This window comes from Lemur catta, chromosome 18 (genome assembly GCF_020740605.2).
Source record: "Lemur catta isolate mLemCat1 chromosome 18, mLemCat1.pri, whole genome shotgun sequence".
Classification (NCBI taxonomy): domain Eukaryota; kingdom Metazoa; phylum Chordata; class Mammalia; order Primates; family Lemuridae; genus Lemur; species Lemur catta.
Window position 1 is genome coordinate 17,212,571 of NC_059145.1, and position 14,364 is coordinate 17,226,934.

Here is a 14,364-nt window from a genome sequence, read left to right on the forward strand (position 1 = left end):
CTTTTGACATGATAATTTTGTTAATGTATATCATGGTATTGATGAACTATATTCACATTGATTAAATAAATTCTCCTCATTCTATTAAAATTCTATCCATATTTTCATACATTGATTGAATATGTTCTATTTAGTAAAAATATATAAATAATGAGAATTTAATGTTAATAATCCACTAATAATGATTTTTTAAATGTGAAATTATTGGGCAATAAAAATGTTACTCACAATACAATTTAAAATCATCAATTTTCAGTAAGTGTGTATCTTTTTAATGAATATAAAATAATCATGCAGGTCAATAAAAGCATTTAGCTTTGCTTCCCATTTCAGAATCACCCAGAATTTTAATAACTGAAATTCTTCCAACAGCTTCTTTCTCCTTACTTCCAATATGTCCATATTTCTTTCTCCCTCCCAAAACATAGAAGGTATTTTGAAAAAGCTCATCAGTGATTACGATCACCTAGAGTTATAATTATTTAATTAATAAAACAATACTAGATAGTAGTATTAATATACCATGCAGATATTAATAGTATTCTGACATCTGAGATGACAATATTTCTATGACAACTTAAAAAAATAAAATAACCTATTCATAGAATAACGTGTCAAATTTAAAGACGTACAATAATAAATATGTATAGGATGTTGTTTATAAATGTGTTAACTTTGGGTTAATGCTACTTTCACTAAGTAGAACAAAAGATCTACTTTTTAGCTACCTTGTTACTCATAGGGTAAGGAATTGTTGAGTATTTCTACTCAAAGTATTGCCAAAGACTGCTCTAAGTATTTAACATAAGACACCTTGGTTTACGGTAAAACTAAATTCAACTGGCAGAAGAACAGATACAAAATAATCAAACTTTATTTTTATGGACGTGGATATTATTCACCTGTAAACCCTTAGCTTCAATCATGTGTCCAACAAGCTTATGATGGTCAGAATAAAAAGTAGCATAAAGAACAGCATACATTTAAAGAATCACTTAGTTTGAAGGAATACTCACTTGGGTTCTGGGTTTCCTTTAGCTTCACATTCAATTTGAAAATACTCATCGAAGGGAAAGGCAACCTGCACTTTTGACTGTTTTATGATTGTTGGAACCTGTTGAACTAAATATTAAAATATGTACTTAACATACTATACAAAAACTGGGCAAAGGTGATATAGTTATAACAGAAACCATTTAAACCTACTTTCTATACTGATTAGTGAACAAATGATACAAGATTGAAAATCATAGAATAAATCTGACTTCCTCTTTGTAACATGTATTTACTTCTAAGGAACACACTTCACTGCCATCATTTCATGTTGCCATATACATTAATTTTACGTAAACCCAGAAAAATGTAACAATTTTTCAAGCAAAAGAAAAATTTTTGTATCATCACAACTTTAAAATATCTATCAGTGAATTACCAGCATTCAGTGTATGCTGACATACATCTGCAATTTTACGTAGTTCAGTTATTTTGAAAGTTGTGTTTATAGTTTTCCATGCTTCTATATAGACATGATAACTAATTTACTGCTTTTACATTATTTCTTCCCATTGATATGGTATCACTTATTTGATAATTCTCCTATTATTGAACATTAGGATGTTTTCCTATTTTTTCTTTCCAGGTAACATGTATTTCAATGGACATCCTTGATTATAGATTTTTCCTTTATTGAATTGCTGATTTATGATAAATTTCTAGGCATGTACACAAATGGTAATGACTCTAGATAAATGCTAATATCATTTCGCCAAGGGATAGTTGCCACAAATAACACGTGAGTACAGCGGTCCTCCATATCCTTTCTAGCACTGAACACCAGAATTTAAAAATGATAAAATATTTTACTAATTACTACAAAGGAAAAGATAACTTTCTCACTATCTTTATTTTGATTCCATGTATTACATTAGTTAATAAATATTTTCCATGAAGTTTAATATTTGTCATTTCTTATTTATACATTTTTATTAATATCTTTTTTCTTTCTTTCTTTTTTCTTTTTTTTCTTTCTTTTTTTTTTTTTAGCAATCCTTCCTCCTCAGCATCCCAAGTAGCTGGGACCAGAGGCGTGCTGTCACAGCCAGCTAATTTTTTTTTTTTCCAGTTTTTTTAGAGACAGGGCCCTTTGCTGCCCAGGCTGGTGTCAAACTCAAGCAATCCTCCTGCCTCGGCCTCTCAAAGCACTGGGATTACAGGCTTGAGTCACTGCAACCAGCAGCTTTTATATCTTTTCCCATTTATTTATTAGGAACTTGACTTATCTTCTTTTTTTCCTTGTAGAATTCAACCTACTAATTACTATTATTATAAGATAGTACCTAATACATAATGTGATTTTGTTATTGTTAATAGATTCTTCAAATTCAAAATATTCCCTCATTTTGTGACAAATTCTGTTAAGTGTTTGATAAGTAATGTTCAAGACAAATAAAACTTTAAAAAGTAGGAAGTGATTTTGTCTCTCACCTAATCAAGCAGCTAGACCACATTCCTGAGAATCATGACTATAAAATACATGTACTAATGCTGAAACTACTAACTTGGATTGTTTCAAAATAGGACATAAATCATGATGTATATAAAAATCTACTGCCTATGAGCACTCAATAGTTTTCAAATGGAGACTTTTGTATTTAGTAAAGTTCTTAGTAACTCTAATAAGGAGACAAGACTGAATTCATAAAGAAATGCAAACTGTTCAACAGCAAGGACCTCACTTTGGCAAACATGTTTTGAGAAAAGCAATTTGCAGATCAACACAGAGCCTGATTTAAATAGTAATATTCCACAGTAGAGTTACGAATAGGGCTCTCCTATCTGTGACATTGGGCCAGGCCCTAAACCACTTTCTGTTTTCTCATTTGTAATATTAAGGATTCAGTCTAGCTAAGTTGTTCTCAAATATTTTGATCACAGGACTCCTTTACAGTCTTAAAAGTTATAAGATACCCCAAGGAGCTTTTGTTCATATGGGTTATATCTAACAATATGTATTATAATAGAAATAAGACCTGAAAAATCTTTAAAATATGTACTCACAAATCCATTTAAAATAATCCTATAATGTGTTAAAATAAATCACATATTTTATGAAAAACACTAAATATAATGAGAAGAGTGGTGTTAGTTTGCATTATTGCAGATCTCTGTAATTTCTTAAGAAAAGGCAGCTAGGTTCTCATATCTGCTTCTGCATTCATTCTGTTGCAAAATGTGAATTTGTTGATATGTAGTTGAAAAAAAGGTGGGAAATTTTATTGTCCTTTCTGATGATTGTGGATATTCTTCTTGGATAGTACACCAAGACTCAGCAAGTGGTGGTTTCTTACATGTTTATTGCAAAGTAGAACCTGAAACCTATCAATAAACTTTTCATATTCTCTTATGTTAAACTATTTTACTTATGGGTTTTCTTAACATATGCATGATTTTGTAACATCAGGCAGTGGTCATTTGGAAAAAAATATTGATTCCCTGGTTATGCAGATCTTCCAAATATTGATGTATTTTATTATAAAATATCAAAAAATTCACATTTGTTAATATTACCACTGATCTAAGAAGAGAAGTCTTAAATGTTGGGAAGCTTTCAAGCTCACAGTGGAGAACATAAGTTTCCCAAAATTCTAATTTTTTCTTGAACACTCAAGATTTTATCATTGACAACATAACATGTTGTCAGTTTTTATCTTAAAAGTGATGGGCTCACTTGGTCGACTTTCAGGAAAATATCTGCCTTATAACTGAGCAACTGTAATTTGTTTTTCAGTCATAACTTTTAAGTAAAGACGGTGTCCAGTTTGAAACCCAAGCAATGATACCACCAAGAAATAGAGATAATCATCCTACTTTGATACACAGCAGAATTAGTTTATGCCTATTTCCCAATTCATCCCAATATTACTCAAGGTTATGTATTCAAAAGTAGAGAATTAATAAAATCAATAACATTTAACTGCTTAAACAATTAAAATATTAAGCAAAACTGGTTTTATTTTGTTTTTTGTGGTTTTTTACTCTGAGTATACGGCCACTAAGGATACCTTGAGTACTGGTACAGTTTGCTGTCAATGCCTTGATCCGTGCTAGCGCAACACCAGTTTTACCACCATAGCTTTTTCATCATCAGTGAAAATGACAACACAGTGAAAAAGGAAAAATGGAATCTTAGAATTATTATGATAACAGTTTGACCTCATGGACCATCTGAATGTATTTCAGGGACCCCAAGGAGTCTAAAAACTACATTTTGAGCATTGACAGCCTGCCAAGAATAATAAATAAATGCCCTTTCCAATTATAAAATTTATTTTTTACTTTTCTACTTTTCCTAATAAATCTGATAAGTGAGTTTTACTAGCTTATGGACATTAGTTCAAGTTCAGTCTGCATTTGTTGGCTATTCATAAACATTTTAGTAACATGCAAACAGCCATATCTTTGTTGACATTTACCTTGTTTCTGATTACTCTTATTTCTAAGCAGAGCAGGTCTTGAGCTTATTGCAAATTCATATTATTTAAATTTTATTACAGTTGTAAATGGTGAGGGATGATGCACAATAGCAACAGTCCCTAAGATATCAGCTAATAACTTGCGAACAACTTGTTTATTAGAACATTATTCTTTCTTAAATTTGCTAAGGTTGTAAAGGCTCAGCAATAACTAATTATTCAGGGAATGGAGCTAATAACCTTTGGGTATTTATAAGAATATATATTCTGCATTATAAATCCTTTCCTCTGTAATTAGGCCAATTACAGAGACACCAGACTCGTTGACATTCAAATTAGATACCTGCCTTGGTTGCATTTCCTAGTGAGTGCTCTGGAGTACTGAAATAAATGAATAATATGCAGTTGTTCTGCAAACATGTCATTAATATTTTATAACAATTGTTGTCTAAGGACATTACAGCATGGAAATGCATAAGTAACTGAGACAACCAGAATAAAAATGTGTGCAATGGATTGATACAAAATTTCACATCCTTCACCCCTGGTGAACAAAGTGAGGAATGATGAAGGGTAAGTGTATTACAGATGTCAGAGAATATGGTCGGGAGTGTCCATAAAGGACCTCAGCAGCACCTTTGTTGCTACTGGGAAGAAAATGTGAAATATTAACCCCTTTTTCAAAAGATAACCATGAATCTTACTCTCAACTTGGCATGGCACACTCAAACCAAAAGAACTCACTAAAGATGAAGGTGCTTCACCATCTCGACTAGAATTTGTGCAACTAGGCTGGTCAGTGATGAAACTGGGTATGTTATGCATAGGCTGAAAGATTCACCTAAATGTAAAGAGAACTTTAAGTTTGTAGATCTGTCCGGAATTCCTTAAGAAACGGGAATATTGAAACAGAGGCTTACTCATCTGTTAAAGACAGCAGAGAAGGGATTCTTACCTGGGCTTACTGAACTATGAGTGCAGGGCTTCCCAGAGTGTGTCACAAGAAATTGCTCCAGAAAGTAATTTAAGGTGGCCCTCCGAGACAGTTTTAAAACATATTGTATTATGCAATTAGAGTTATTTCCTTTTCTATTCACAGTCCGTCTGAGTACTTCAAAAAGCAAGTTTCAGCTCAGTGTTAGCACTTCTCTAACATTTATTAAATTTTCTAAAATCAGGATTATTTCCCTAGAATTTAGATGATCCACAAAGATCATTTCCAATGCTAAGATTCTAAATAAATACCCAATTCCTCTAATATTATAACTCTCCAAATTATATATGGAAGAGACCTTAAGGATTATTCTTGAACCATATGGATAAAAGTTTTTTAATAACTTCTCAAGGATCTTTTAGATTCCATGTGCTTATAATACAAAAAATTCCCTAAATCCCTACACTATAGTTCTGATATACTATTACATAAATTGTGTTTGCAGATGCATTGTTGTCGAACTATTAATTACTATAAATTATTCAAACTAATTTGTGATGATTAAAAATCTGCACACATTTTTACTAACATATGTTAAAGTACACATTTCCATAAGACTACTAACTAAACCTTGTTATGAATTCACACTATGTAGATTTTGGGAGTTGATATCATCTATACTTTTCATTGTAAAATAGCTTTTTATTATTTTTCTAATATGTATAATCATTTTGAAAAAGAATACAAAGTTTATTCAGTTCTTTTTTGTCATAATTAGTTAAATGCCAGTAATTTTCTGAATCATAATTCTCTCTAAAATAAACTTAAGTATATAAAACTAAAAGCAGTTTGTAATATTGCAGATGATCCTAGATATATGGAAAAATACTACTTGATTTATAAGTTATATTTCTCATTATGTGCTTAGTTTACATGAGAGACAAAAGACCTGTAAAATAATTATAACAGCCAAATATGAGCCATTCGAAAAATGAAAAAGGCAGACATGATTTCTGATGACAGATTCCTGGAAAATATATAAAAATATGCTAGAAAAGTCACAACCTCATTCCACAAGTATTCTACTTAAAAATCTAAATGAAAATATAAAATTTCATAAGTAAGTATTGAATGCTGTTTCTTTACCTGAGGGTGGTATTTCAATTGCTGCTGAGAATCTTAGGAGTAAAATTAGAGATATGATTAATCCTCTTCCACTTAAAAGCATCTCCATTGCTCTTCAGAAAAGAGACAACCCAGAAAGAATGAAAATCTTAACGTCTCCTCTTACTTTTGGTCGAAAGCTGAGGAAACTGTAGTTAACCTGGAAACTCAAAAAACAAACAGAATAACATTTTGGTTTATAAACTCTCAAATATCAACATATCATAAGTTACATACATTTTTCTGTTTGGCAGCAATTTTTCTTTTTATGAAACTGTTCTCTAATAGCATCACATAAAATTAGTTTTCCCCCTTTACATGTAAAATAAAGAAGAATAAATATACTCTATATTGTAAACCATAAAATATTCCAATGAATCATATTTGTAAGTCTGAGGAAGTTTTACTTGGAAAGCACGCCGGTATACACTAATAAGTGTTAATGGCTAAGAGAATGACTTCATTTAGTTAATTTCATTCAAAAGGTGACTCTTTTTGAATCAGTTCTTTATATCAGTCATCTAACCCAGTTGAGTCATTAAGGATCATAAACATACATCTTTAATTTTTCTTGTGAAATAACTTTTCGCATTACATATTTCATACTAATAGAAGATGGATAGTTCTAGGATGATATATGGAAGGGAAAAATAAAGAACGAGTGATTAAGGCCAAGCCATTTTCATTAAAATTTACAAATGTAGGCTTGGTTCCAGCAGAAGATAAAGCCATTAGTTGCTTCTCATTTAAAGAGAATGTTTATTCACCCTAAAGTTCACAAAAATAGAATAAAGATTAAAATTTCAATTTTCCTTACTTTACTTTCTCTTATAGTTTCATTTTTTTTGAAACATTGTGATAATAGACACCTCAAAATTTTTATAATATATTCTTGAAAATAATAATACAACAATTTGTCCCAAGATGTGATAACTAGTCTTTCAGGTATATCATTTTCTTTTTCTTTCTTTTTCCTGGAAATGAATTACTCTGTTTACTTAGAACTGGTGGGAAAAAAATTAATAAAAACAGAGACAGGAAAGTCACTAAATTTATATTTAACTTCAAGTATTTTGACTGGGTTAAACTGTATCTCAAACTGTATCTCAAGAGATTATGGGCCTGTATCTTCCATATATGTGCACAGGTTGGTCAAATTCAAAGTAGTAACTAATGATGTTGTTTTGTTTTATAATTTTAGAGGCCTTAAGGGACAGAAATCTCATTTATATTTTACTTTGAGAAAAGTTACATTGATCATGAAGGAAAATACTCCCCACTTCTTCCCCCCTCAAAAGATGTTGTAAATCTTTGCCCTGAATTAGAGTAATGACATTACTCTCTTTTGATCTCAGTCGACCCATCTGTAAAATGGAAATTGGAAAAAGTTATCCTTGTGTGCTTCAGAATATTTCCTAATGACAAATAATTTATACTGATGATTTAAAAATATTTTCAGGCTGGGCACGGTGGCTCACGCCTCTAATCCTAACACTGAGTGGCAGAGAAGGGAAGATTGCTTGAGGCCAGGAGTTCGAGACCAGCCTGAGCAAGAACCCCATCTCTACAAAAAAACAGAAAAATTAGCCAGGCTGTGACGTCAGCTATTCAGGAGGCTGAAGCAGGAGTTTGAGTTTGCAGTGAGCTATGATGATGTCACTGCACTCTAGTCCAGGTGACAGGGAGAGACCCTGTCTCAAAAATAAATAAATAAGTAAAATATTTTCAAATGTGTCACTATGTTAATTGACTACTTTCGTGATGAAATGAGTTATTCCAATCAATGATATAAAATGTAGAGAAAAAATACTTTCATTATAAAAGGCAGAACACTGCCTAAATTACAAAAAATGAGTTCTATATATTTGTACAAAGCTAGGAGACTCTGAACTGTGTATTTATGCCTAAGATGAAAAATCTGAGGAAAATATTAATGCTTTGCTCTTTGATTCTTCCTTTTCTTATTCTTCTCTGAATCAGTTTGATAATAGTCATCTAAATGCATCGTTTATAATTATACACCATTCTTTACCTGCAATCTATTTACGATGTAATATTTGGTCCCATTGATATTCAATGCTGACTGCTTTAAGGGCTTCTCATGTGGTTAATGAGTTGCCTTCTGTAAGGAACAAGGCTTTCAAAACTATAATGCTACCGAGAGACCATATTTCCAGATGAATATCTCATCTCACCCTGAAATAGGGAATAGAAATACCTTAGATAGCCAGATAATTGAGAACAAGCTCAATTTCAATCAATCTCCTGATTTAGGCTAGCAAGTTCAATGGTCTCTAATTGCTGTAGTAAAATAGTTCACAGATACTAATTGTTCAATTGTGGTGACTTTTGGAATTTTAATAGTCTTAGGTGTGTGATCTTGGCCCAAGAAATTCTCTCCTATAAAAAGATGCCACACTGGACCCCTGCCTTTAAATAAGACTATATATTAAGAGACATAACAAACATTGATGACATTATCAGTTTCCAGAATAGGAATAGTGCCTAATTCTACATACGACCTTATCTCCTGCAGGGATTAGCTTCAATTTACCTGAAATTTGTATGTTCACAGGTTGTAACATAAAAATTATTAGAAGTTAAAATGTGACCCCTGCAAGAAAGATTCCATTCGGGGACGAAAGTCCAAATATAGCTTTCAGATTGAAAAGGGAAACCAGTCTTAATTTCATTGTTAGAATGCACAAAGAGCACATTGTTTAGTAAGTCTGTTTTATAACAGTAATATAGCAATAAAATTATATTCTCATTTATCTTGCTTAAAAGAATAGACATTTAATGCCTCACGCCAGACCTCCAAGATAAAAGCAATTGATAGAACTCAGAATGGAGTTGGCACTAAGACAAGGACAAAATATACTAAAATATTTTTGAGCCACGGTCAATAACATTAACTCAGATCCAAAAAAGAATCAATTAATTTTCATGAAACTAGATGAATTGGGTTAAATCTTCCTACTATCTTGGCTCATCCTTAGAAAGAAGAAAACCATCCCTGATATCTAATTCAAAAGAAAATATATGTCTTGGCTGGGCATGATGGCTCACACCTGTAATCCCAGCACTTTGGGAAGCCGAAGCAGGAGGATCACTTGAGCCCAGGCATTCAAGACCAGCCTGGACAACATAGCAAGATCCCATATCTACAAAAAATAAGAAAAATTAGCCAGGTTTGGTGGCACATGCCTGTATTCTCAGCTACTCAGGAGGCTGAGGCAGGAAGATTGCTTGTACCCAGGAGTTGGAGGCTACAGGGAGCTATCATGGTGCCACTGGTTTCAAGACATTAACATAACCATGGACAAGCATGCATGTGTCATAGGGCTACTTCAAAACAAAAGCCTCTAACATATACACATCATCAGTATTACAAAGAGACCTCATAGATCTCTCTGATGTTTATGAAAATGCTCTGTTGTGGAAAATCTAGAAACAACTTTCCTCCTTAACTTATATTTATCTTTTGCCTTAAGAAATAGAAAAGAGGCCGGGCGCGGTGGCTCACGCCTATAATCCTAGCACTCTGGGAGGCCGAGGCGAGTGGATTGCTCAAGGTCAGGAGTTCGAGACCAGCCTCAGCAAGAGCGAGACCCTGTCTCTACTAAAAATAGAAAGAAATTATCTGGTCAACTAAAATATATATATAGAAAAAATTAGCCAGGCATGGTGGCACATGCCTGTAGTCCCAGCTACTGGGGAGGCTGAAGCAGTAGGATTGCTTAAGCCCAGGAGTTTGAGGTTGCTGTGAGCTAGGCTGACGCCACGGGACTCATTCTAGCCCGGGCAACACAGCGAGACTCTGTCTCAAAAAAAAGAAAAAAGAAAGAAAGAAATAGAAAAGAGAGTTGGCTAAGCCTTTGTCAATTTCACCTGGCTTTCCCAAGTCAATGCACAGCTACTGAAGCCTCCTGACCAGTCACCAGGAGAGAGTGTCGCGTAGCGAACAAGATCATAGGGAATAGAGTTAGTATAACCTGGGTTCAAAGCCATCACTTACTAGGTGGCCTTGGGCAGTTCACCCAACCTCTCTCACTCATCTCTACAAATGAGTGTAGCAGGTGCAGCCCTATAGCAAATTTATGAAGGTTAAGTGAGGTAATGTAGGATTAACACAGGAAAACAAATAAAATTTACTAATAGTAGTTAGTGACAGTGATGGTGGCTGTGTTATTAGTGGTAATGAGGTTATAGACTCTATGATATTCTGTTGCAAAGAGTATGGTTACTTTGTACAACTTCTATTAGAAAATTGAAACTTTTATTACAAAATTGTAACAACTTAAAAAATAAAAGTCTATTCTCTAAAACCATTCAGTGGTAAAAAGACATTAATTGATATAGAATACTCCAAAAAAAAAAAAAAAAAAAAAACGGGGAGAATGTGGTATACTGATCACAAAAGCTTCTTTAATTCTTCTCCCCTCCTTTTATCCACACACTTCTCCCAAGAAGCTATTTCCTTACTTCATGAATCTGGCAGGCCTTTGACCCATAGAATGAGTTTTTACCCCAAACTTCAACAAGACTTGCACTTCTTTACTCTTTTTCTCTCCTCTGTCTCTGGGAACCCTGCTCAGCTATCATAAGAACAAGCCTGGGCTTCCCTGTTGGAAGATGAGAGACACGTTGCCCATCACCCCTGTAATCACAGCCAACAGCCAGCCAGCCACTAAATACAAAAGGGCAGCCAGCCCCAGGTGACCTGCCAGCTGGGCACAGATGCAAGAGGCAGCCAGGTCAATATCAGTCAAGACTGGCTAAGATCAGCAGAATCTCCCAAAGAAACAGGAGACTTAGGAAAAATACTTAATGTTTATTTTACTAAATCAATCTGTTTGGGGTGGTCTGTGATGTAGAAATAGCTAATTGATACAGAGAGGACAGAATAAGCAAATTGATACAATATTAAATATTGTTGAAGCTGTGCAGTGCACGCATGCATACACACACACACACACACACACACACACACACACACACACACACACACACATATATACGGGGGTTCCTTATACGATTCTATTTGGGGGTGCATTTTAATATTTCCATAATAGAAACATTCTCAATGTCTATTTAGTCAGTGGAAATCAGAAATTCACTTAAAATACTTCAACAACACTAAGGGAATTCTTTTAGGCAAAAACTAGACAAAGTTATGAGAATGTTATCCATACCTCTTCTACAGGAACAAAATTCAGAAAATGACAGGTCCCAGTAAACATGAGTGTGTATGGTCTATATATTCAGCACAAGTAAATTACATAACTCAATGTTTTTTTTCTTGTTGGTTTAAGAGTTTGGAAAGTCACAGCCCAACTAAAGAAGATGTAAGCCCAATTTATAGTGCATAATTATTGAAATCATAGTAGCTGTTAGTATATAGTCACGATGCCTTTTCATCTTTCATGATTTGATCCTTAATTTGCTACTTTTGCATTATGTTTCCATTGAAGAATGTTTTAAATTCTATTAATAAATAAAAGTATAGAAAGGCAAAAGCAAATAAAAATGGGTTAAGACTAAATTCTCACTTTGGACAATTTTGTATGTATATGTGTGTGTGTCCGTGTGTGTATTCCACCCTTATAAATTGAACACAAGGGCAAATTATTTTAAAATTACTTGAAAGGTCTCTGGCTATTATTAATGTATTCCAAATAATAATCATTCCTAATAATCACTTGTTTTTTTCACCTAGCAGTAATGGTGTCTTGTTTACACAGAACCTTCGACACTCTGGTTCTCTAATGGTCCTAATTAATAGTAAACACTTTCACTTTCATTTTTTGCTAATAATGTTATTCAAATTTATATTCCAGAATTTAAAAATAAAGAGGTTTCTGCCTCATCTTAAAGGGGAACAGAATCTGACCAGTGTGGTAAATGGACCAAAAAAATAGCTTAGAAAGGCAGCTGGATTGGCATAGTGCATTTTATCTCAGTGATATTTTTCAAATCCTTGCCACTTTCTCTTGATAATAATTCACTATCATGTTTCTGGTCAAATTTCCAAAGAGAAAACATAACAAGGCAAATCCAAAGAAAAAAAGGCAACCCTTACCATCACTATTTTAAAAATTCTTATTCTATGGCAGCAACCGCACAGAGCAGAAATGTCAGTGACGGTCCATCTGCCATTTTTACAGAAGGCATGGAATGTATACAGCCAAAAAAAAAAAAAAAAAAAAAAAACCTGCTGTGTTGACATTCTTCTTTACTGAGAAACAGCTTTAAGTTGTTTCAGCCACTGTGAATTCCAGAGATTGAAATTAACTTCGTGCATGCGAAATCATTAAACAACATTTTTCTACTCAGGAAGCTTGAAAGAGATGAAAAACTTTTATTATAGCCAGCAGGAAGGGATATATTATGACACTGGCGTCCAAATGATAGTTTTAAAAATAACTCAGTGGGATTGTATAATAGTCAGAGACAGTGTTATAACTCGAAATTGTTTAAATTTTCTTTTCTCTCCACAATGAAAGGGCTTAAGAATCACTGAGTTGCATCCAGCGAGGTGGCTTATATAAACCCATTTGACATTTTCATGATAGAGTGGATGTCACCTTCACTTCCCTCTGACCTCCAATGTCCCCTTATGAAACTCCCTTCTACGTGATTGTCAGGCTAGCTTGAAGTATTCCCCTGATCCAGAATCAGGCATTAGGGTAAGAGGTTCAGCACATTTCCATAAGCCTGAAGTGTGATCGGAATCGCTCAACACCTTGAAGCTGAGGGAGGATAAACACAAAGAAAATTAAAAGGCTTTTGTTCAATCACCTGCTTGCCTAATACCACAAATCAATTTACAAGTGTCATAAACACAGTAATCCTGAAATAACTGTTAATGGCTTTTCACTCTGAAAACAAAGGAAATACTGTACATTATACTATATCCATTCAAACTCTCTTTCATGTCTCTTATCATTGTAGTGACAAGACAAGAGAACTGCTTAGAGCATCAACTCATCCTCCCTGCAGAGCTGGCATATTTTGTATACAGCAGATCAAAGAAATGTTGATTTTATTATAGAGAAATTGATTTCATCGGAAAAAATGTCAGCTTTAGCTAATAATCATGTGGGATAAACTAATATCATTAATATCATTTAGTTAACTAGCAAAATGCTGTAGTTGAACTATAACAGGAATATAACTCAATATAACCTATATATATATTTGTCTGTCTGTTTGTTTCTCCCTTTATTTACCTAAACATCTACAATCCTTAAACAATAGTATACTACAATGACATCTAATTCAAAATTTTTTATAGTGGAGGCTAAGAAAGAAATCACCAAATATCAAGGTCATTTGACCGCAGGGATGAACAATGTGATCTTACGTGTCAACAGTAAGTTCTCTTCAGAGTCATTTCTCACAAAATATCTTATGTGCCAGCGATGGTTATATAGGGACTATTTTTCAAATTAAAGAACAACCACAGATGTATTAAAATGCACCAGCAATGATGAATGTTTCAGGTGAAACCTTTGTCCCAGTTACCCTGATTTGATCATTGTATGTTGTGTGCTTGTATCAAGATGTGCCATGTAATCCATGAATATGTACAATTATTATGTATCAATAAAAAAATTTTTTTAAAAATCTTAGAAAATTGAAAAGAAAATGCACTAGACTTAAGTGTACAGCTCAGCATATTTTTACATAAGTATAAATCCATGTAACTACTCCTCACATCTCTTAAGGAGTTTTAGTTTCCATGGCTAGGGAATGCCATTGGCCTGCATCAGGAAGAAGCCGTGAATCCTA

The 14,364-nt window shown here is 33.5% G+C and overlaps 1 protein-coding gene across 1 annotated transcript in view; it reads right to left on the reverse strand.

Annotated features, from left to right (window-relative positions):
- CHL1 (cell adhesion molecule L1 like) overlaps nucleotides 1–14,364 on the reverse strand; it is a 192,504-nt gene that overhangs the window by 71,663 nt on the left and 106,477 nt on the right. The window contains exons 3-4 of the mRNA XM_045530402.1: nucleotides 6,553–6,737; nucleotides 1,017–1,122 (exon numbers count right to left, since the gene is read on the reverse strand). Coding sequence (XP_045386358.1) covers nucleotides 1,017–1,122; nucleotides 6,553–6,640 — 194 coding nt within the window. The 5' untranslated portion in view covers nucleotides 6,641–6,737. The remainder of the gene's footprint in view (nucleotides 1–1,016; nucleotides 1,123–6,552; nucleotides 6,738–14,364) is intronic.